General features: G+C 53.7%; 1 protein-coding gene across 1 annotated transcript in view; it reads right to left on the bottom strand.

Moving 5' to 3' along the window:
- The window catches only part of ftsj3 (FtsJ RNA 2'-O-methyltransferase 3), a 41,519-nt gene extending 23,606 nt beyond the window's left edge, over positions 1-17,913 (bottom strand). The window contains exons 1-4 of the mRNA XM_072564748.1: positions 17,728-17,913; positions 12,030-12,135; positions 7,865-7,911; positions 6,953-7,032 (exon numbers count right to left, since the gene is read on the bottom strand). Coding sequence (XP_072420849.1) covers positions 6,953-7,032; positions 7,865-7,911; positions 12,030-12,135; positions 17,728-17,794 — 300 coding nt within the window. The 5' untranslated portion in view covers positions 17,795-17,913. The remainder of the gene's footprint in view (positions 1-6,952; positions 7,033-7,864; positions 7,912-12,029; positions 12,136-17,727) is intronic.
- Between the last annotated feature and the right edge of the window lie 6,749 nt (positions 17,914-24,662).

The following is a 24,662-nucleotide window of genomic DNA, read 5'->3' as shown; positions in this document are numbered from 1 at the left end:
TGGGTTAATAATCCAGGGGACAGCAGTGTGGGGTTATGTTACTGGGTTAATAATCCAGGGGACAGCAGTGTGGTGTTATGTTACTGGGTTAATAATCCAGGGGACAGCAGTGTGGGGTTATGTTACTGGGTTAATAATCCAGGGGACAGCAGTGTGGGGTTATGTTACTGGGTTAATAATCCAGGGTACAGCAGTGTGGGGTTATGTTACTGGGTTAATAACCCGGGGGACAGCAGTGTGGGGTTATGTTACTGGGTTAATAATCCAGGGGACAGCAGTGTGGGGTTATGTTACTGGGTTAATAATCCAGGGGACAGCAGTGTGGGGTTATGTTACTGGGTTAATAACCCCGGGGACAGCAGTGTGGGGTGATGTTACTGGGTTAATAATCTAGGGGACAGCAGTGTGGGGTTATGTTACTGGGTTAATAATCCAGGGGACAGCAGTGTGGGGTTATGCTACTGGGTTAATAACCCCGGGGACAGCAGTATGGGGTCATGTTACTCGGTTAATAATCCAGGGTACAGCAGTGTGGGGTTATGTTACTGGGTTAATAACCCCGGGGACAGCAGTGTGGGGTTATGTAACTGTGTTAATAATCCAGGGGACAGCTGTGTTGGGTTATGTTACTGGGTTAATAACCCCGGGGACAGCAGTGTGGGGTTATGTTACGGGGTTAGTAATCCAGGGGACAGCAGTGTGGGGTTATGTTACTGTGTTAATAATCCAGGGGACAGCTGTGTTGGGTTATGTTACTGGGTTAATAATCCAGGGGACAGCAGTATGGGGTTATGTTACTGTGTTAATAATCCAGGGGACAGCAGTGTGGGGTTATGTTACTGGGTTAATAACCCCGGGGACAGCAGTGTGGGGTTATGTTACTGGGTTAATAATCTAGGGGACAGCAGTGTGGGGTTATGTTACTGGGTTAATAATCCAGGAGACAGCAGTGTGGGGTTATGTTACGGGGTTAATAATCCAGGGGACAGCAGTGTGGGGTTATGTTACTGTGTTAATAATCCAGGGGACAGCTGTGTGGGGTTATGTTACTGGGTTAATAATCCAGGGGACAGCAGTGTGGGGTTATGTTACTGGGTTAATAATCCAGGGGACAGCAGTGTGGGGTTATGTTACTGTGTTAATAATCCAGGGGACAGCAGTGTGGGGTTATGTTACGGGGGTAATAACCCCGGGGACAGCAGTGTGGGGTTATGTTACTGGGTTAATAATCCAGGGGACAGCAGTGTGGGGTTATGTTACTGGGTTAATAATCCAGGGGACAGCAGTGTGGGGTTATGTTACTGTGTTAATAATCCAGGGGACAGCAGTGTGGGGTTATGTTACTGGGTTAATAATCCAGGGGACAGCAGTGTGGGGTTATGTTACTGTGTTAATAATCCAGGGGACCGCAGTGTGGGGTTATGTTACGGGGTTAATAATCCAGGGGACAGCAGTGTGGGGTTATGTTACGGGGTTAATAATCCAGGGGACAGCAGTGTGGGGTTATGTTACGGGGTTAATAATCCAGGGGACAGCAGTGTGGGGTTATGTTACTGTGTTAATAATCCAGGGGACAGCAGTGTGGGGTTATGTTACTGTGTTAATAATCCAGGGGACAGCAGTGTGGGGTTATGTTACTGGGTTAATAATCCAGGGGACAGCAGTGTGGGGTTATGTTACTGGGTTAATAATCCAGGGGACAGCAGTGTGGGGTTATGTTACTGTGTTAATAATCCAGGGGACAGCAGTGTGGGGTTATGTTACGGGGGTAATAACCCCGGGGACAGCAGTGTGGGGTTATGTTACTGTGTTAATAACCCCGGGGACAGCAGAGTGGGGTTATGTTACTGGGTTAATAACCCAGGGGACAGCAGAGTGGGGTTATGTTACTGGGTTAATAACCCAGGGGACAGCAGTGTGGGGTTATGTTACTGGGTTACTAATCCCGGGGACAGCAGTGTGGGGTTATGTTACTGGGTTACTAATCCCGGGGACAGCAGTGTGGGGTTATGTTACTGGGTTAATAACCCAGGGGACAGCAGTGTGGGGTTATGTTACTGGGTTAATAATCCAGGGGACAGCAGTGTGGGGTTATGTTACTGGGTTAATAATCCAGGGGACAGCAGTGTGGGGTTATGTTACTGGGTTAATAATCCTGGGGACGGCAGTGTGGGGTTATGTGACTGTGTTAATAACCCAGGGGACAGCAGTATGGGGTTATGTTACTGGGTTAATAATCCAGGGGACAGCAGTGTGGGGTTATGTTACTGTGTGAATAATCCAGGGGACAGCAGTGTGGGGTTATGTTACTGGGTTAATAACCCAGGGGACAGCAGTGTGGGGTTATGTTACTGGGTTAATAATCCAGGAGACAGCAGTGTGGGGTTATGTTACTGTGTTAATAATCCAGGGGACAGCTGTGTGGGGTTATGTTACTGTGTTAATAATCCAGGGGACAGCAGTGTGGGGTTATGTTACTGGGTTAATAATCCAGGGGACAGCAGTGTGGGGTTATGTTACTGGGTTAATAATCCAGGGGACAGCAGTGTGGGGTTATGTTACTGTGTTAATAATCCAGGGGACAGCTGTGTTGGGTTATGTTACTGGGTTAATAACCCCGGGGACAGCAGTGTGGGGTTATGTTACTGGGTTAATAATCCAGGGGACAGCAGTGTGGGGTTATGTTACTGTGTTAATAATCCAGGGGACAGCAGTGTGGGGTTATGTTACTGGGTTAATAATCCAGGGGACAGCAGTGTGGGGTTATGTTACGGGGTTAATAATCCAGGGGACAGCAGTGTGGGGTTATGTTACGGGGTTAATAATCCAGGGGACAGCAGTGTGGGGTTATGTTACTGTGTTAATAATCCAGGGGACAGCAGTGTGGGGTTATGTTACTGGGTTAATAATCCAGGGGACAGCAGTGTGGGGTTATGTTACTGGGTTAATAATCCAGGGGACAGCAGTGTGGGCTTATGTTACTGTGTTAATAATCCAGGGGACAGCAGTGTGGGGTTATATTACGGGGGTAATAACCCCGGGGACAGCAGTGTGGGGTTATGTTACTGTGTTAATAACCCCGGGGACAGCAGTGTGGGGTTATGTTACTGGGTTAATAACCCAGGGGACAGCAGTGTGGGGTTATGTTACTGGGTTACTAATCCCGGGGACAGCAGTGTGGGGTTATGTTACTGGGTTACTAATCCCGGGGACAGCAGTGTGGGGTTATGTTACTGGGTTAATAACCCAGGGGACAGCAGTGTGGGGTTATGTTACTGTGTTAATAATCCAGGGGACAGCAGTGTGGGGTTATGTTACTGGGTTAATAATCCAGGGGACAGCAGTGTGGGGTTATGTTACTGGGTTAATAATCCAGGGGACATCAGTGTGGGGTTATGTTACTGGGTTAATAATCCTGGGGACAGCAGTGTGGGGTTATGTTACTGGGTTAATAACCCCGGGGACAGCAGTGTGGGGTGATGTTACTGCGTTAATAATCCAGGGGACAGCAGTGTGGGGTAATGTTACTGGGTTAATAACCCAGGGTACAGCAGTGTGGGGTTATGTTACTGTGTTAATAATCCAGGGGACAGCAGTGTGGGGTTATGTTACTGCGTTAATAACCCAGGGTACAGCAGTGTGGGGTTATGTTACTGGGTTAATAATCCAGGGAACAGCAGTGTGGGGTTATGTTACTGCGTTAATAACCCAGGGTACAGCAGTGTGGGGTTATGTTACTGGGTTAATAATCCAGGGGACAGCAGTGTGGGGTTATGTTACTGCGTTAATAACACAGGGGACGGCAGTGTGGGGTTATGTTACTGGGTTAATAATCCAGGGTACAGCAGTGTGGGGTTATGTTACTGGGTTAATAATCCCGGGGACAGCAGTGTGGGGTTATGTTACTGCGTTAATAACCCAGGGGACAGCAGTGTGGGGTTATGTTACTGGGTTAATAATCCCGGGGACAGCAGTGTGGGGTTATGTTACTGTGTTAATAATCCAGGGGACAGCAGTGTGGGGTTATGTTACTGTGTTAATAATCCAGGGGACAGCAGTGTGGGGTTATGTTACTGGGTTAATAATCCAGGGGACAGCAGTGTGGGGCTATGTTACTGGGTTAATAATCCAGTGGACAGCAGTGTGGGGTTATGTTGCTGTGTTAATAATCCAGGGGACAGCAGTGTGGGGTTATGTTACGGGGGTAATAACCCCGGGGACAGCAGTGTGGGGTTATGTTACTGTGTTAATAACCCCGGGGACAGCAGTGTGGGGTTATGTTACTGGGTTAATAATCCAGGGGACAGCAGTGTGGGGTTATGTTACTGGGTTAATAACCCAGGGCACAGCAGTGTGGGGTTATGTTACTGGGTTAATAACCCCGGGGACAGCAGTGTGGGGTTATGTTACTGGGTTAATAACCCCGGGGACAGCAGTGTGGGGTATGTTACTGGGTTAATAATCCCGGGGACAGCAGTGTGGGGTTATGTTACTGGGTTAATAATCCAGGGGACAGCAGTGTGGGGTTATGTTACTGGGTTAATAACCCCGGGGACAGCAGTGTGGGGTTATGTTACTGGGTTAAGAACCCAGGGGACAGCAGTGTGGGGTTATGTTACTGTGTTAATAACCCAGGGGACAGCAGTGTGGGGTTATGTTACTGGGTTAATAATCCAGGGGACAGCAGTGTGGGGTTATGTTACTGGGTTAATAACCCCGGGGACAGCAGTGTGGGGTTATGTTACTGGGTTAATAATCCAGGGGACAGCAGTATGGGGTTATGTTACTGTGTTAATAATCCAGGGGACAGCAGTGTGGGGTTTTGTTACTGGGTTCATAATCCAGGGGACAGCAGTGTGGGGTTATGTTACTGTGTTAATAATCCAGGAGACAGCAGTGTGGGGTTATGTTACTGGGTTAATAATCCAGGGGACAGCAGTGTGGGGTTATGTTACTGGGTTAATAACCCCCGGGGACAGCAGTGTGGGGTTATGTTACTGTGTTAAAAACCCCGGGGACAGCAGTGTGGGGTTATGTTACTGGGTTAATAATCCAGGGGACAGCAGTGTGGGGTTATGTTACTGGGTTAATAACCCAGGGGAGGGAAGTGTGGGGTTATGTTACTGGTATAATAATCCAGGGGACAGCAGTGTGGGGTTATGTTACTGGGTTAATAACCCAGGGGACGGCAGTGTGGGGTTATGTTACTGGGTTAATAATCCCGGGGACAGCAGTGTGGGGTTATGTTACTGTGTTAATAATCCAGGGGACAGCAGTGTGGGGTTATGTTACTGTGTTAATAATCGAGGGGACAGCAGTGTGGGGTTATGTTACTGTGTTAATAATCCAGGGGACAGCAGTGTGGAGTTATGTTACTGGGTCAATAACCCAGGGGACGGCAGTGTGGGGTTATGTTACTGGGGTAATAACCCCGGGGACAGCAGTGTGGGGTTATGTTACTGGGTTAATAATCCAGGGGACAGCAGTGTGGGGTTATGTTACTGTGTTAATAATCCAGGGGACAGCAGTGTGGGGTTATGTTACTGGGTTAATAATCCATGGGATAGCAGTGTAGGGTTATGTTACTGGGTTAATAATCCAGGGGACAGCAGTGTGGGGTTATGTTACTGGGTTAATAACCCAGGGGACAGCAGCTGGGGGTTATGTTACTGGGTTAATAACCCCGGGGACAGCAGTGTGGGGTTATGTTACTGGGTTAACAATCCTGGGGACAGCATTGTGGGGTTATGTTACTGGGTTAATAACCCCGGGGACAGCAGTGTGGGGTTATGTTACTGTGTTAATAGCCCCGGGGACAGCAGTGTGGGGTTATGTTACTGGGTTAATAATCCAGGGGACAGCAGTGTGGGGTTATGTTACTGGGTTAATAATCCAGGGGACAGCAGTGTGGGGTTATGTTACTGGGGTAATAATCCAGGGTACAGCAGTGTGGGGTTACGTTACTGGGGTAATAACCCAGGGGACAGCAATGTGGGGTTATGTTACTGGGTTAATAACCCAGGGGACAGCAGTGTGGGGTTATGTTACTGGGTTAATAACCCAGGGGACAGCAGTGTGGGGTTATGTTACTGGGTTAATAACCCAGGGGACAGCAGTGTGGGGTTATGTTACTGGGTTAATAACCCAGGGGACAGCAGTGTGGGGTTATGTTACTGGGTTAATAATCCAGGGGACAGCAGTGTGGGGTTATGTTACTGGGTTAATAATCCTGGGGACAGCAGTGTGGGGTTATGTTACTGGGTTAATAACCCCGGGGACAGCAGTGTGGGGTTAAGTTACTGGGTTAATAACCCTGGGTACAGCAGTGTGGGGTTACGTTACTGGGTTAATAACCCCGGGGACAGCAGTGTGGGGTTATGTTACTGTGTTAATAGCCCCGGGGACAGCAGTGTGGGGTTATGTTACTGGGTTAATAATCCAGGGGACAGCAGTGTGGGGTTATGTTACTGGGTTAATAATCCAGGGGACAGCAGTGTGGGGTTATGTTACTGGGGTAATAATCCAGGGTACAGCAGTGTGGGGTTACGTTACTGGGGTAATAACCCAGGGGACAGCAATGTGGGGTTATGTTACTGGGTTAATAACCCAGGGGACAGCAGTGTGGGGTTATGTTACTGGGTTAATAATCCTGGGGACAGCAGTGTGGGGTTATGTTACTGGGTTAATAACCCCGGGGACAGCAGTGTGGGGTTAAGTTACTGGGTTAATAACCCTGGGTACAGCAGTGTGGGGTTACGTTACTGGGTTAATAACCCAGGGGACAGCAGTGTGGGGTTATGTTCCTGGGTTAATAACCCAGGGGACAGCAGTGTGGGGTTATATTAGGTTTCTGTGCAGACTTCAGAGACATTGCGTGACGGGATGAACAGGGACGTGGCTGAAGGGATTTTTCCCCAACACAGAGAGAGAGCCAGTAACTGCCATGACATACCTGCCGACATTTTTCCGTGGTGATATCCTCTTGTAGGGTCACAACATTGGGAATCGGTTTGATGGCGACAAGGTCAACACCTGGAAAACAGAGCAAGAGGAAACATATCTGTCCCTGGGAGCACTGAATGCTAACACTGGGTATAAAGTGGGAGGGGGACACACTGTCAGGGGGATGTAGAGGGAGCTATACACTGTATCTAACCCCCCCCATGCTGTCCCTGTCCCTGGGAGCACTGAATGCTAACACTGGGTATAAAGTGGGAGGGGGGATACACTGTCAGGGGGATGTAGAGGGAGCCCTACACTGTATCTAACCCCCCCGTGCTGTCCCTGTCCCTGAGAGCGCTGGATACTGACACTGGGTATAAAGTGGGAGGGGGGGACACACTGTCAGGGGGATGTAGAGGTAGCCCTACACTGTATCTAACCCCCCCCCCCACTCCGTGCTGTCCCTGTCCCTGGGAGCGCTGGATGCTGACACTGGGTATAAAGTGGGAGGGGGGACACACTGTCAGGCGGATGTAGAGGAAGCTCTACACCGTATCTAACCCCCCCGTGCTGTCCCTGTCCCTGGGAGTACTGGATACTGACACTGGGTATAAAGTGGGAGGGGGGACACACTGCCAGGGGGATGTAGAGGGAGCCCTACACTGTATCTAACCCCCCCCGCCCCCCCAGTGCTGTCCCTGTCCCTGGGAGCACTGGATGCTGACTGGTCAAACGCGAAGTTCCTTTGGCCTTTGGCCACTCAGCCCGAATGGTGTTTTCCTGGAATCCCTTGCTCCACATCATTGCGGAGAATCCAGTATTCTCCAGCAACCCAACTCCCTGAACCATCAAAGAGGCGGTGAACAAATGGAAAACGGAGCGATAGAGCGGCTGACGTCTCTCCATTATCTGAAGCACTCACCAATGACCAAACTGGAAACGGGCATGAAGTTGGCAGCTACCTGGAGCCTGAAATAAAGAAAGGACAATCCGGTCAGGAATGCCGGCCTGAGGGCCAGTCGCCGTGGCTCATCACCACCCCCAGCTCTCCGACAGCGGCCTTCTGCACTCTCAGGGGGAGGTCTGGTTCGACACCCACCCCGCGGAGCGGGAAGGCCGGACGGACGGAGACGCAAATCCCACGTCAGACGTGTGCGACCTGGAAGGTGCGGCCAAGCCAACGTTTATCACCATGTACTGGCCCGGGAAAGGATTGGCACTCTGGGTTTACTCCCGAGAGCACTCCAGAGTCAAGCACATTGCCCTTGGCCTGAAGACGCACAAACAACGCGGTAGCTTCCCTTATCAAAAGGGCATCACTGAAGGAGGTGGCTTTTAACGTTAGGATGGATTCCGATCGGAAATTATTTCTTCAGAATGTAAATGGCACCATCGGCCCTGGAAATATTCAAATAAAAGGCCGCACATTATTCACTCAGTTCCTGGATGGCTGGTTCACTGACGTGACCCCAACCCCACCATCTTCTATCCAACATCGAAAGCGAGGTTGACACTCCCTACTGAGGGAGGGCCGCGCTGTCGGAGGGTCAGGGCTGAGGGAGGGCCGCGCTGTCGGAGGGTCTGGTCCTCGGGTGTTACTGCCCTTCCACATCAACCGTGAGATTTTGGTACGTTTGAGTCAGGACACCTCTCAGTCCACAACCCTCCCACAAGTACAGACCCAACCTATTCAACCACTCCTTATCAGAAGTCTCTCCACACCCGGGACTCTATCACTGAATCCCTAAAGTGTGGAAACAGGCCCTTCGGCCCAAAGGGTCCACACCGACCCTCCGGAGAGGAACCCACCCAGACCCACACCCCCGATCCTATTGCTCTACATTTCCCCCAGCTAATTCACCTTACTTGCAGAGACAGCCGCGCACAGGGAAGCTCACACCTTCAATACGGGCCGACATGACACCAATTGTTAAAGTTCACTTGAGAAAGCAACTTTTAAAAAAGTCTTGCAATTTCCATCTGAAAGAACTGAAACCGACATGGTCATTCTAACAGATGATCCGGGTCTTTTTCAGTATTTAACTTCAGTTACATCACACTGTAAACATTCTCTATAAATTCTGTATCTTATCAATTTATTCTCCAGAACCACCTGATGAAGGAGCAGCGCTCCGAAAGCTAGAGCTTCCCAAGACATTGTTGGACTATAACCTGGTATTGTGTGATTTTTAACTTTGTCCACCCTAACCTACACATCCCTGAACACTGTGGGACAATTTAGCACGGCCAATCCACCCTAACCTACACATCCCTGAACACTGTGGGACAATTTAGCACGGCCAATCCACCCTAACCTACACATCCCTGAACACTGTGGGACAATTTAGCACGGCCAATCCACCCTAACCTACACATCCCTGAACACTGTGGGACAATTTAGCACGGCCAATCCACCCTAACCTACACATCCCTGAACACTGTGGGACAATTTAGCATGGCCAATCCACCCTAACCTGAACATCCCTGAACACCATGGGACAATTTAGCACGGCCAATCCACCCTAACCTACACACCCCTGAACACTATGGGACAATTTAGCACGGCCAATCCACCCTAACCGACACATCCCTGAACACTGTGGGACAATTTAGCACGGCCAATCCACCCTAACCTACACATCCCTGAACACTGTGGGACAATTTAGCACAGCCAATCCACCCTAACCTACACATCCCTGAACACTGTGGGACAATTTAGCACGGCCAATCCACCCTAACCTACACATCCCTGAACACTGTGGGACAATTTAGCACGGCCAATCCACCCTAACCTACACATCCCTGAACACTGTGGGACAATTTAGCACGGCCAATCCACCCTAACCTACACATCCCTGAACACTGTGGGACAATTTAGCACGGCCAATCCACCCTAACCTACACATCCCTGAACACTGTGGGACAATTTAGCACGGCCAATCCACCCTAACCTACACATCCCTGAACACTGTGGGACAATTTAGCATGGCCAATCCACCCTAACCTGAACATCCCTGAACACCATGGGACAATTTAGCACGGCCAATCCACCCTAACCTACACACCCCTGAACACTATGGGACAATTTAGCACGGCCAATCCACCCTAACCGACACATCCCTGAACACTGTGGGACAATTTAGCACGGCCAATCCACCCTAACCTACACATCCCTGAACACTGTGGGACAATTTAGCACAGCCAATCCACCCTAACCTACACATCCCTGAACACTGTGGGACAATTTAGCACGGCCAATCCACCCTAACCTACACATCCCTGAACACTGTGGGACAATTTAGCACGGCCAATCCACCCTAACCTACACATCCCTGAACACTGTGGGACAATTTAGCACGGCCAATCCACCCTAACCTACACATCCCTGAACACTGTGGGACAATTTAGCACGGCCAATCCACCCTAACCTACACATCCCTGAACACTGTGGGACAATTTAGCACGGCCAATCCACCCTAACCTACACATCCCTGAACACTGTGGGACAATTTAGCACGGCCAATCCACCCTAACCTACACATCCCTGAACACTGTGGGACAATTTAGCACGGCCAATCCACCCTAACCTACACATCCCTGAACACTGTGGGACAATTTAGCACGGCCAATCCACCCTAACCTACACATCCCTGAACACTGTGGGACAATTTAGCACGGCCAATCCACCCTAACCTGAACATCCCTGAACACCATGGGACAATTTAGCACGGCCAATCCACCCTAACCTACACACCCCTGAACACTATGGGACAATTTAGCACGGCCAATCCACCCTAACCGACACATCCCTGAACACTGTGGGACAATTTAGCACGGCCAATCCACCCTAACCTACACATCCCTGAACACTGTGGGACAATTTAGCATGGCCAATCCACCCTAACCTGAACATCCCTGAACACCATGGGACAATTTAGCACGGCCAATCCACCCTAACCTACACACCCCTGAACACTATGGGACAATTTAGCACGGCCAATCCACCCTAACCGACACATCCCTGAACACTGTGGGACAATTTAGCACGGCCAATCCACCCTAACCTACACATCCCTGAACACTGTGGGACAATTTAGCACGGCCAATCCACCCTAACCTACACATCCCTGAACACTGTGGGACAATTTAGCACGGCCAATCCACCCTAACCTACACATCCCTGAACACTGTGGGACAATTTAGCACGGCCAATCCACCCTAACCTACACATCCCTGAACACTGTGGGACAATTTAGCACGGCCAATCCACCCTTAACCTACACATCCCTGAACACTATGGGACAATTTAGCACGGCCAATCCACCCTAACCTACACATCCCTGAACACTGTGGGACAATTTAGCACGGCCAATCCACCCTAACCTACACATCCCTGAACACTGTGGGACAATTTAGCACGGCCAATCCACCCTAACCTACACATCCCTGAACACTGTGGGACAATTTAGCACGGCCAATCCACCCTAACCTACACATCCCTGAACACTGTGGGACAATTTAGCACGGCCAATCCACCCTAACCTACACATCCCTGAACACTGTGGGACAATTTAGCATGGCCAATCCACCCTAACCTGGACATCTTTGGACTGTGGGAGGAACCGGAGCACCCGGAGGAAACCCACACAGACGCGGCGAGAATGTGCAAACTCCCACACGGACAGTTGTCCCTGAGGCTGGGATTGAACCCGGGTCCCTGGCGCCGTGAGGCAGCAGCAATAACCACTGGACCACCCCAGGACCGGTTCTGTCCAGTCCTTCTGAGATTCCAAACCCTGGGATCAAATCGCTTCTTTAGTGCAGGCCCTGGTTTCTCTGAGTCTAACGCCGTCACCCAGGGTTGTTACCTCTGGCACCGTTCTTGCCTGCCCTGACCACCCTCGTCGTCGCCTAACCCCTTTACCATCGACCTGACGCACACTCCCCACATTCAGCTCCGGTAAGGGGGGGGGGGGGGGGGGGGGGAGACCGTGACCTGAACGAGTGTCAGCGGAACCTCCTTGTCCCTTTCCAGCCCGGTGACCCCCCCCCCCCCCCCACCTCTCGCCCCCATCGAACGCACTCACCATCCTCCCGGGGCCGCGCAGAGGTCGAGGAGGGCGCGGGCTCCCTGCAGGAACTGGAACTTGCGGTTGAGTTGGATCAACTTAAACGCCGAGCGGGAGCGGTAACCTGGAGGAGGCAAGCAGCAGAGTGTGAACCCGACCGTACCCAAGGAAGGGGAAGGGTGAGCGTGGGCCCCACTCCCCCCCAACGTGGGCTCCGTCCCTGCTTCCACAGGTTATACTTAACCTGAGGAGGCTGGTCACGATTCTCTTGCAGGGAAAGCAACCTCAGGGACACAGCCATGGTGCTCACACGGAGTCAGAGATGTTACAGCACGGAAACAGACCCTTCGGCCCAACCCTGTCCATGCTGACCCAGATATCCCAACCCAATCTAGTCCCACCCGCCAGCACCCGGCCCATATCCCCCCAAACCCTTCCTATCCATATCCCCATCCAAATGCCTCTTAAATGTTGTCATTGTACCAGCCCCCACCACATCCTCTGGCAGCTCATTCCATACACGTACCACCCTCTGGGTGAAAAAGTTGCCCCTTAGGTCTCTTTTATATCTTTCCCCTCTCACCCTAAACCTATGCCCCTCTAGTTCTGGACTCCCCCGACCCCAGGGAAAAGACTTTGCCTATTTACCCTATCCATGCCCCTCATGATTTTATAAACCTCTATAAGGTCACCCCTCAGCCTCTGACGCTCCAGGGAAAACAGCCCCAGCCTGTTCAGCCTCTCCCTGTAGCTCAAATCCTCCAACCCTGGCAACATCCTTGTAAATCTTTTCTGCGCCCTTTCAAGTTTCACAACATCCTTTCCGATAGGAAGGAGACCAGAATTGCACGCAATATTCCAACAGTGGCCTAACCAATGTCCTGTACAGCCGCAACATGACCTCCTAACATCGTGTCAGTCACGTTGTTAAAGTGAGAACAAACATGTGGTGGATATTAATTCACAAGGGTTGAGCGTTTAGCAGCTCTTGCGGTGTAGTGGTATTGTCCCTGCCTCAGAGCCAGGAGGCTCCAGTCCCTCTCACACTTGCTGAGGGATACACCTACACAGGCTGAGAATGAAATATCAGGACATAAACACAGAGCAGCCATGACTCTGGGTGTCGTGCGGGAGCTTAGACACTCAGCAAACTCTGGGAGCCTCAACAGCACAAGTTCAATTCCCACCATCGGAAGAGGTTAACACAGAGATCCTGCCTTCTCAACCACACCCGAGGCGCAGTGACCCTCAGGGTGAACTCACTCCCAGTCACAGAGGTCTACGGTAAAGACCCTTTGGCCCATCGACTCTGTCAGAATATTCTAATCCCATTTTCAAGCGCTTGGCCCATAGCCTTGACAACGCAGGGGCACATCCAAATCCTTCTTCCATGTTCCTCTCCCACCCCAAAGTCCTATCACCCTCTCGGTGAAATTTCTGCTCCCCCTCGCATTTCCTCGAAACATCCTGCCCCTTAAGAATCTCCGCCCCCGATCAGTGATTTCTCCAACAAGGTGAAAGGTTGCTTCCTGTCTATCCTAAACACACCCGTCATAATTTTCGCCAGCTCAATCACGTCCCCTCTCAATCGCTTCTGCTTGCAGGTAAACAACCTCAGTCCGTCCCATCTCCCTCCCATACTCCCCAATGATTCCCCCCACTCCCCCCCCCCCGGACCCGCTGTCCTGTCTGACTCCCATTCTCCCCGACCCTGTCAGTGCCCCCAGCCTACCCTGCGTACCCTCTGACCTCATCCACTCAATGCACCTTTACCATTCACCCCAATCCCCATGACCCCTCAGTGTCCTCTGACCATGTCTTCCCACAATGCCCACTGACCATGTGTCCACTGACCCCGTCCTCCCAGTGCCCTCTGACCCTATCCCCCAGTGCCCTCAACCCCATTCCCCTGTACCCCTCACAGTGCCCCCTGACCCCGCCCCCCCAGTGCCCTCTGACCCTATCCCCACAGGGTCCTCTGACCCTGCCCCTCCACTGTGTCCTCTGACCCTGTCCCCCCCACATGCCCTCTGACCCCATCCCCCACAGTGCCCTCTGACCCCATCCACCCCAGTGCCCTCTGACCCTGTCCCCCTCACAGTGCCCCCTGACCCCGTCCCCCCCAGTGCCCTCTGACCCTCCACTGTGTCCTCTGACCCTCTCCCCCCCCACATGCCCTCTGACCCCATCCCCCACAGTGCCCTCTGACCCCATCCCCCTCACAGTGCCCTCTGACCCCATCCCCCTCACAGTGCCCTTTGACCCTGTCACCCACAGTGCATTCTGACCCTGTCCCCCCCACAGTGCATTCTGACCCTGTCCCCCCCACAGTGCCCTCTGACCTTGTCCCCCCCACAGTGCCCTCTGACCTTGTCCCCCCCACAGTGCCCTCTGACCCCATCCCCCTCACAGTGCCCTTTGACCCTGTCACCCACAGTGCATTCTGACCCTGTCCCCCCCACAGTGCCCTCTGACCCTGTCCCCCACAGTGCCCTCTTGACCCTGTCCCCCTCACAGTGCCCTCAGACCCTGTCCCCCCCACAGTGCCCTTTGACCCTGTCCCCCCCACAGTGCCCTCTGACCCTGTCCCCCCCCACAGTGCCTTCTGACCCTGTCCCCCCCCACCGTGCCTTCTGACCCTGTCCCCCCCCACCGTGCCTTCTGACCCTGCCCCCCCACAGTGCCCTCAGACCCTGTCCCCCCCACAGTGCCCTCAGACCCTCTCCCCCACAGTGCCCTCTGACCCTGCCCCCCCCACAGTGCCCTCTGACCCTGCCCCCCCCACAGTGCCCTCTGACCCTGCCCCCCCCACAGTGCTCTCTGACCCTGCCCCCCCCAGTGCTCTCTGACCCTGCCCCCCCAGTGCTCTCTGACCCTGTCCCCCCCCACAGTGCCCTCAGACCCTGTCCCCCCCACAATGCCCTCTGACCCCATCCCCCACAGTGCCCTCTGACCCCATCCCCCACAGTGCATTCTGACCCTGTCCCCCCCACAGTGCCCTCTGACCCTGTCCCCCCAGTGCCCTCTGACCCTGTTCCCCCCCCACAATGCCCTCTGACCCTGTCCCCCTCACAGTGCCCTCTGACCCTGTTCCCCCCCCACAATGCCCTCTGACCCTGTCCCCCCCACAGTGCCCTCTGACCCTGTCCCCCCAGTGCCCTCTGACCCTGTCCCCCCCCACAGTGCTCTCTGACCCTGTCCCCCCCCCACAGTGCCCTCTGACCCTGTTCCCCCCCCACAATGCCCTCTGACCCTGTCCCCCCCACAGGGCCCTCTGACCCTGTCCCCCCAGTGCCCTCTGACCCTGTCCCCCCCCACAGTGCTCTCTGACCCTGTCCCCCCCCCACAGTGCCCTCTGACCCTGTCCCCACAGTGCCCTCTGACCCTGTCCCCCCCCCACAGTGCTCTCTGACCCTGCCCCCCCCACAATGCCCTCTGACCCTGTTCCCCCCCACAGTGCCCTCTGACCCTGTCCCCCTCACAGTGCCCTCTGACCCTGTCCCCCCCCACAATGCCCTCTGACCCTGTTCCCCCCCACAGTGCCCTCTGACCCTGTCCCCCCAGTGCCCTCTGACCCTGTCCCCCCCCACAGTGCTCTCTGACCCTGTCCCCCGCCACAGTGCCCTCTGACCCTGTCCCCCCACAATGCCCTCTGACCCTGCCCCCCCCCACAGTGCCCTCTGACCCTGCCCCCCCCACAGTGCTCTCTGACCCTGTTCCCCCCACAATACCCTCTGACCCTGTCCCCCTCACAGTGCCCTCTGACCCTGTTCCCCCCACAATGCCCTCTGACCCTGTTCCCCCCCCCACAATGCCCTCTGACCCTGTTCCCCCCACAATACCCTCTGACCCTGTCCCCCCCCACAATGCCCTCCCTCTGACCCTGTTCCCCCCACAATACCCTCTGACCCTGTCCCCCTCACAGTGCCCTCTGACCTTGTCCCCCCCACAGTGCCCTCTGACCTTGTCCCCCCCACAGTGCCCTCTGACCCCATCCCCCTCACAGTGCCCTTTGACCCTGTCACCCACAGTGCATTCTGACCCTGTCCCCCCCACAGTGCCCTCTGACCCTGTCCCCCACAGTGCCCTCTTGACCCTGTCCCCCTCACAGTGCCCTCAGACCCTGTCCCCCCCACAGTGCCCTTTGACCCTGTCCCCCCCACAGTGCCCTCTGACCCTGTCCCCCCCCACAGTGCCTTCTGACCCTGTCCCCCCCCACCGTGCCTTCTGACCCTGTCCCCCCCCCACCGTGCCTTCTGACCCTGCCCCCCCACAGTGCCCTCAGACCCTGTCCCCCCCACAGTGCCCTCAGACCCTGTCCCCCACAGTGCCCTCAGACCCTGCCCCCCCCACAGTGCCCTCTGACCCTGCCCCCCCCACAGTGCCCTCTGACCCTGCCCCCCCCACAGTGCTCTCTGACCCTGCCCCCCCCAGTGCTCTCTGACCCTGCCCCCCCCAGTGCTCTCTGACCCTGTCCCCCCCCACAGTGCCCTCAGACCCTGTCCCCCCCACAATGCCCTCTGACCCCATCCCCCACAGTGCCCTCTGACCCCATCCCCCACAGTGCATTCTGACCCTGTCCCCCCCACAGTGCCCTCTGACCCTGTCCCCCCAGTGCCCTCTGACCCTGTTCCCCCCCCACAATGCCCTCTGACCCTGTCCCCCTCACAGTGCCCTCTGACCCTGTTCCCCCCCCACAATGCCCTCTGACCCTGTCCCCCCCACAGTGCCCTCTGACCCTGTCCCCCCAGTGCCCTCTGACCCTGTCCCCCCCCACAGTGCTCTCTGACCCTGTCCCCCCCCACAGTGCCCTCTGACCCTGTTCCCCCCCCACAATGCCCTCTGACCCTGTCCCCCCCACAGTGCCCTCTGACCCTGTCCCCCCAGTGCCCTCTGACCCTGTCCCCCCCCACAGTGCTCTCTGACCCTGTCCCCCCCCCACAGTGCCCTCTGACCCTGTCCCCACAGTGCCCTCTGACCCTGTCCCCCCCCCACAGTGCTCTCTGACCCTGCCCCCCCCACAATGCCCTCTGACCCTGTTCCCCCCCACAGTGCCCTCTGACCCTGTCCCCCTCACAGTGCCCTCTGACCCTGTCCCCCCCCACAATGCCCTCTGACCCTGTTCCCCCCCACAGTGCCCTCTGACCCTGTCCCCCCAGTGCCCTCTGACCCTGTCCCCCCCCACAGTGCTCTCTGACCCTGTCCCCCCCCACAGTGCCCTCTGACCCTGTCCCCCCACAATGCCCTCTGACCCTGCCCCCCCCCACAGTGCCCTCTGACCCTGCCCCCCCCACAGTGCTCTCTGACCCTGTTCCCCCCACAATACCCTCTGACCCTGTCCCCCTCACAGTGCCCTCTGACCCTGTTCCCCCCACAATGCCCTCTGACCCTGTTCCCCCCCCCACAATGCCCTCTGACCCTGTTCCCCCCACAATACCCTCTGACCCTGTCCCCCCCCACAATGCCCTCCCTCTGACCCTGTTCCCCCCACAATACCCTCTGACCCTGTCCCCCCCAACAATACCCTCTGACCCTGTCCCCCTCACAGTGCCCTCTGACCCTGTTCCCCCCCCACAATGCCCTCTGACCCTGTTCCCCCCACAATACCCTCTGACCCTGTCCCCCCCCACAATGCCCTCTGACCCTGTCCCCCCACAATGCCCTCTGACCCTGTTGCCCCCCACAATGCCCTCTAACCCCCCCCTCCTCCTCTCACCTGTCTCCTTGGCCAGGTGGTAGAATTTATCTTTGCGGGTCTTGCCGACCTTCAGCTTCTTGCCCATGGCTGCCCCAGGGCCTGTCCACAGCGCTGTGGCCCCCCCGACCTGCCTGTGTCTGTCTGAGTGTCTGTGCTCAGGACAGGGACCACATGTCCCTACTACCGGCCCACACCACACAAACCGCGCTCTACGTCACTACAACGCGCGGACGACGTCACTGCGACACGCGCACCACGTCACTGCCACAGGCGCTCCTCTGGCACCACCCACCCCCGAACGTTACACGCACGACCGAACGTCACGACGTCGGCCCCACGTCCCGCGGGGGAGCGTCACCATTCCCCGCCCCCCTCCAGGAGAGGGAAGGCAGGGGAACGATCGACGCATGCGCTCATCCCGCTTTTTCGCCCCGCCCCTCCCCCACTTCCAATCCAACGACCAACGGTCGGCGCTCGAGGGCTTTGCGCGCAGGGGCCGAGCGCGCGTGCGCATTGCAACCTTCCCCTCGCCCCTTTGGCTGAGTGGGAGTGGTGGGGGAGGGGAGAATGGGGGGGATATTGGAGGGGGGGGTAGAGGATGGGGGGGGGTGGGGAATATGGAGGGGGGGGTAGGGAATGGGATGGGGGCTGAGGCGAGGTGGGGGCGATGGGACGGAGACGTACCTCACCCCACGACACCTGGGGGTTGGCTTGTTCTTTCCTTAAAACGCTCCTTTTCTTCCTAAAATTAAACTTGCCCCCAATGAGGTTGACGTGAGGCGGGCAGTGGGCTGACCTGACACCCCCCCCCCCTGTCGCCACCCACCCCATCCCCTCCCAACGAGGGTGGCGGGGGGTTGACCATTTGCCAGCGGCGGCCATCTTGTGCTGCCCATGGAGTTGTCACTCCTCCATCTTGGCCGAGCTAAAATGGGAAACGCACCTCTGCGACTGAGCGTAGCTGGTGCGTGGAGTGGATGCTGTGCCAGATATTGGGGGGGGGGGGGGGGGGGTGGCGGCAAGGGGCAAGGTCCTGGCGATATTATCACTGCACTGTTAATCCAGAGGCCCAGGTTCATGCTCTGGGGAATCAGGGTTCAAATATCACCGCAGCAGATGGTGGAACTTGATTTCACTTTTTAAAAACTGGAATTAGGAGTCTAATAATGACCAGGAAACCTTGTCAATTGTCCGCAAGATCCATCTGGTTCACTCGTGCCCTTTCGGGAAGGATATTGCCATCTCTACCTGATCTGGCCCAATTGAGACTATCCCACAGCAATGTTTAAAATCACACAACACCAGGTTATACTCCCAACAGGTTTAATTGGAAGCACTAGCTTTCGGAGCACCACTCCTTCATCAGGTCAGCCATCTGATGAAGGAGCAGTGCTGCGAAAGCTAGTGCTTCCAATTAAACCTGTTGGACTAGAACTTTGTACACCCCAGTCCAACACTGGCATCTCCAAACCACCACAGCAATGTGGTTGATACATAGCTGGTCTTTGGGATGGGCAATAAATGAGGTCCTAGCCAGCGATGTGCTCATCCTCAATTTGCAATTGCAAACAGCAGTTTTGGGGAGATGTGCAATCTCTACCTCATGTTTCCCTGCTTTCAAAGTGGTTTAAACCTGCCTCTTCCCCACCCACCCCCAGCTGTCACACACTCTGACGTTCCCAGCCTCCTTCCTGCACACTCCCCAGACCAGAACACCTCGTAAACCTATTCATTGTCCTCTGTCCAGGGACCTCCCCACATCTCAACTGAGCGGTCAATACTCACCCTCATGCTCGAGCCCTCTTTCAATAATAACTAGACAAAATATGTCTTCCATGCCTGTCTCGTTATGTGGAGGTGCTGGTGCTGGACAAAGTTAAAAATCACACAACACCAGGTTATAGTCCAACAGGTTTAATTTGGAAGCACAAACTTCCAGAGCGACATTCCTTCGTGAGATAGCTAGTGGGGCAGGATCATAAGACCATAGCACACGACCATAGTGTCATGCAACTTTCACGATGTATTGAACAAACCTAGATTACTGTTAAGTCTTTCAACTTTTAGAATGGGTTGCAGGTTTCGGTTCATTAGTATGTAAATCCCAGAACTTCTTTTTAAAGTCACACTCCTGAGGTAATTTAAGGTTTTATTTTAAAAGGTGGCATCTCAGCTCAGACAATAGCATTAAAGGTGTGAGGTTAGAGCTATTTGCAGAATTTCATCGCAGATCCAGTCTGTTTTGGTCAAAAAACACACAATCTGCAGGCAGTCCATGTCGGCAGTCATAGTCATAGAGATGTAACAGCACAGAAACAGACCCTTCGACCCAACCCGTCCATGCCGACCAGATATCCCAACCCAATTTAGTCCCACCTGCCAGCACCCTTCCTATCCATATCCCCATCCAAATGCCTCTTAAATGTTGTCATTGTACCAGCCTCCACCACATCCTCTGGCAGCTCATTCCATACATGTACCACCCTCTGGGTGAAAAAGTTTCCCCTTAGGTCTCTTTTATATCTTTCCCCTCTCACCCTAAACCTATGCCCCTCTAGTTCTGGACTCCCCAACCCCAGGGAAAAGACTTCGTCTATTTATCCTATCCATGCCCCTCATGATTTTATAAACCTCTATAGGGTCACATGCTGACCAAACCGAATAAGGACAGCAATTTCCTTCCTTAAGGGATGGACTGTTCGGACAATTTGAATGTGATGAGCTTTGAACATTGGGCATATAATTCCAGATATTCATCAGATTTCAAACTCCACCATCTGCCTTGGAACATTGCCTGGTTCCCTGGATTAATACTTTAGCAATAATTGGACTGGAATTGCCCTCACTCTACTCAAATAATGTTCAGGAGGGAGACGCTGAACAGGCTGGGGCTGTTTTCCCTGGAGCGTCGGAGGCTGAGGGGTGACCTTATAGAGGTTTATAAAATCATGAGGGGCATGGATAGGGTAAATAGACAAAGTCTTTTCCCTGGGGTGGGGGAGTCCAGAACTAGAGGGGCATAGGTTTAGGGTGAGAGGGGAAAGATATAAAAGAGACCTAAGGGGCAACTTTTTCACCCAGAGGGTGGTACGTGTATGGAATGAGCTGCCAGAGGATGTGGTGGGGGCTGGTACAATGACAACATTGAAGAGGCATTTGGACGGGGATATGGATAGGAAGGGTTTGGGGGGATATGGGCCGGATGCTGGCAGGTGGGACTAGATTAATTTAGAGGTGCGGGTATTGGATTGGGGTGGACAAAGTTAAAAATCACACAACACCAGGTTATAGGCGGCAGTGGGTACTGTAGACTAGAGTCAAGATTAGATTGGTGTTGGAAAAGCACAGCAGGTCAGGCAGCATCCGAGGAGCAGGAGAATCAACATTTCGGGCAAAAGCTCTTCATCAGGAATGAGGCTTTGGCCCGAAATGTCGATTCTCCTGCTCCTCGGATACTGCCTGACCTGCTGTGCTTTTCCAGCACCACCCTAATCTTAACACCAGGTTCTAGTCCCATCAGGTTTATTTGAAAGCACGAGCTTTCGGAGCGCTGCTCTTTTATCAGGACCTGCGCTCCGAAAGCTAGTGCTTCCCAAATAAACCTGATGGGACTATAACCTGGTACTGTGTGACGTTTGACTTAAGATTAATTCAGGATATCTGGTTGGCATGGACAAGTTGGAATTTTGTCGCTATGCAGTTCAATGGCTCTGATGAGGCACGCAATACTCCAGTTGTGACCTCTCCGAGCCATCCTGGCACCCGAACTCAAAGCCTCTGCCACCGAAGCCGGTCCTCTACCCAGCCTTCGCCCAGATGAGGACCCTTGCAGATTTCCTTGCCTTGGATTTATATCTGCTTGCGCCTCCTGACTCTTGACGTCGCGGCCTGGAATGGATTGCGGCTCCCAGTCCTGTCAAGATGCAGAGTCTGCCAAACGAGAAGCAGGCCTGGAGGGGGAAGGCGGTGAGAGATACACAGAGACGGAGAGAGAGTAATCCATCTTCCTCTTGTCTCTGGGCAGACAGCCTCATAGTGCAACTGATGACTGGGCGATGACAAAATGGTTGCCACACCTCCAGTCTGCTGTCGCTCCCTGGCAAAGGGATTTCTACATCCTCAGAGGCAGGAGGTCCATCAAGCCAGCTGCAGTACAATTTAACTGATCACTTACCTCCTAGATATCTGTTGATCAGTTCTGAACCTATTCGATGATTCCACGGGATTCCAAGCATTCGCCATCCGCTGGGAGAAGAAATTCCGTTTCGTCAACTCTGGTAAGACTCTGCGCGTTCTTCCGAAACTGCGTGCCCGGTTCCAGATACACACCCCCACCCCAACCCCTCCTCTCCCATTCCCGTCAGGAGGGAATATCCAAATGCATCTTCCTCTAAAAGCGTTGGAGATTTTGATAAAAGCACCTCTCTAAACTCCAGCATCACAGTTATTATCGCACCCCAGCTATTCCTGACGTTGCATACTTTGAAGTTGAAGTCTGGAAAGAGTACGTTAGTGCGTTAACATCTGTGCTGTAAGATTCTGTTTAGGATGGACGGCACGGTGGTTAACCCTGCTGCCTCACGGCACCAGGGACCCGGGTCCAATTCCAGCCTCAGGGGTGACGGACTGTGTGGGGTTTGCAGGTTCCCCCTGTAACTCTGCGGGTTTGCTCTGGTATCGTCCCACAGTCCAAAAGGTGTAGGTCAGGGTGGATTGGCCGTGCTAAATTGTCCCACAGTGTTCAGGGATGTGTAGGTTAGGGTGGATTGGCCGTGCTAAATTGTCCCACAGTGTTCAGGGATGTGTAGGTCAGGGTGGATTGGCCGTGCTAAATTGTCCCACAGTGTTCAGGGATGTGTAGGTCAGGGGGGATTGACCGTGCTAAATTGTCCCACAGTGTTCAGGGATGTGTAGGTTAGGGTGGATTGGCCGTGCTAAATTGTCCCACAGTGTTCAGGGATGTGTAGGTTAGGGTGGATTGGCCGTGCTAAATTGTCCCACAGTGTTCAGGGATGTGTAGGTTAGGGTGGATTGGCCGTGCTAAATTGTCCCACAGTGTTCAGGGATGTGTAAGTTAGTGTTCGGAATGGGTCTGGGTGGGTTCCTCTTCAGAGGGTCAGTGTGGACTTGTTGGGCTGAAGGGCCTGTTTCCACACCTATAGGGAAGGTAATCTGAATCTTTTCTGGACTCTCTCCAGCTTAATAACGCCCTTCCGATAACAGGGCAGCCAGAACTGGAGGCTAATCCAGAGGGGTCCTCACCAATGTCCTGAAACAGCGTTCAGGCCGGCGCGAAAATTGTACAAAATGGTCTCAGTAAACTCTGCGACCAAGAAGCACTGGTCTCTCCCTCCATTCATAACCCCCATGTGTTATTGTTTCTTTCCCCCCTCTGTTTGTGTACGTGTTCACAAGGGGGAAGTTTATAAAGGGATTAGTGTTTTAACAGGGGAAGGTAGACATTGTCAGCACATAATTGTTTACTTGTAACTGGAGCCCCTTTACTCATTTCAGTTTAATTCCTGTTAACTACAGAAACCTCATCTGTGTTTTATGTCAACCTGGTCTAACAGCCGTGTGAACAGGGGAGAATCGATAAAATCTTTAACTTCTGGGCCAACTCCTAGAATAGGAGGGTTTGATTTCCAGGCCATTACACCAGAGAGATGCAATTATTACCCAAAGACAATTGACAATAGGACAAATAAGGTTCAGGAAATGAACACTGAGCTTACAGACTGGTGAGCTGGGGGGCGCGATAAATTCTGGTCCACGGGGCACTAGCATTCGTAAGGGGGGGGGAAACGGAAAATCTGAAGAGAGTTTTGCGAAGATTCGTCGCCTAGGCTAAGGTTGTGGATGGAGGTTAGCTCGCTGAGCTGGAAGGTTCATTTTCAGACATTTCATCACCGTGCTGGGTAACATCATCAGTGAGCCTCCAAACAAAGCACCGGTGATGTCACCTGCTTTCTATTCATGTGTTTGGGTTTCCTTGGGTTGGCGATGTCATTTCCTGTGGTGATGTCATTTGCTGTGCTAGAGAATCTCGTGCGTGCCTCTGTTTGGCTTGTCCTAGGATAGATGTGTTGTCACAGTCGAAGTGGGGGTCTTTCCTCACCTGTATGAGAGCATACTAGTGAGAGAGGGTCACGTCTTTTTGTGGCTAGTCGATGTTCGTCGAACCTGGTGGCTAGTTTTCGATTGAGATAACACATCCATCCTCGGCCGAGCCAAACAGAGACACGCACAAGAATTCATAGAAGCATGGCATTCCAACCAGAACTCTATCAACAAACACATCGACTTGGATCCCATTTACCATCCCCTGAGAGAGAAAAAAACAGAAGTGGCATCACCACAGGAAATGACGTGTCACAGGAAATGACATATCACAGGAAATGACATCACCAACCGGGGGAACTCAAACAAACAGAAAGCGGGCTACACCACCAGCACTCCGTCTGGAGGTCCACTGAAGATGTTAGCCAGCACGGTGACGAAACATCTGAAAATGAATCTTCCAGCTCAGCGAGCTAACTTCCATCCAGATTTGTAGGGTGTGGATGATTGAGACCTCAGCTGTGCAAGGCTGGGAGTTCCAGTGAATGGGAACGACGAGGGGTGTAGAGCGTGCTCGGAACCAAACAGTGGGGGCCCACATGCCTGTCCTCGGCCTACTGCAGGTTTCCAACCAGTCTCAGTACTACCTGGAGGAACAGCGTCATCTCTTCAGCTGAGGCCCCTAACGTCCTTCGGGGCCTCACACGGAGCTCAACAGGCTCAGATTGGGAACCACCCGCGCTCTCAGCTTTACCTCCTACACTCTCTGTCACCGTGTCCTCCCCTTCCTCCTCCCTCCCTCCCCCCCCCCCCCCCCCCCAGTGGGACTGTCTGCTCTCTCCAGCCCGAGAGAGCGCGGGGACTACAGATGCTGGAGATGTCAGGGTCGAGAG

Source organism: Chiloscyllium punctatum, chromosome 47 (genome assembly GCF_047496795.1).
Source record: "Chiloscyllium punctatum isolate Juve2018m chromosome 47, sChiPun1.3, whole genome shotgun sequence".
Classification (NCBI taxonomy): domain Eukaryota; kingdom Metazoa; phylum Chordata; class Chondrichthyes; order Orectolobiformes; family Hemiscylliidae; genus Chiloscyllium; species Chiloscyllium punctatum.
This window is presented reverse-complemented; position numbering and strand designations above follow the sequence as displayed.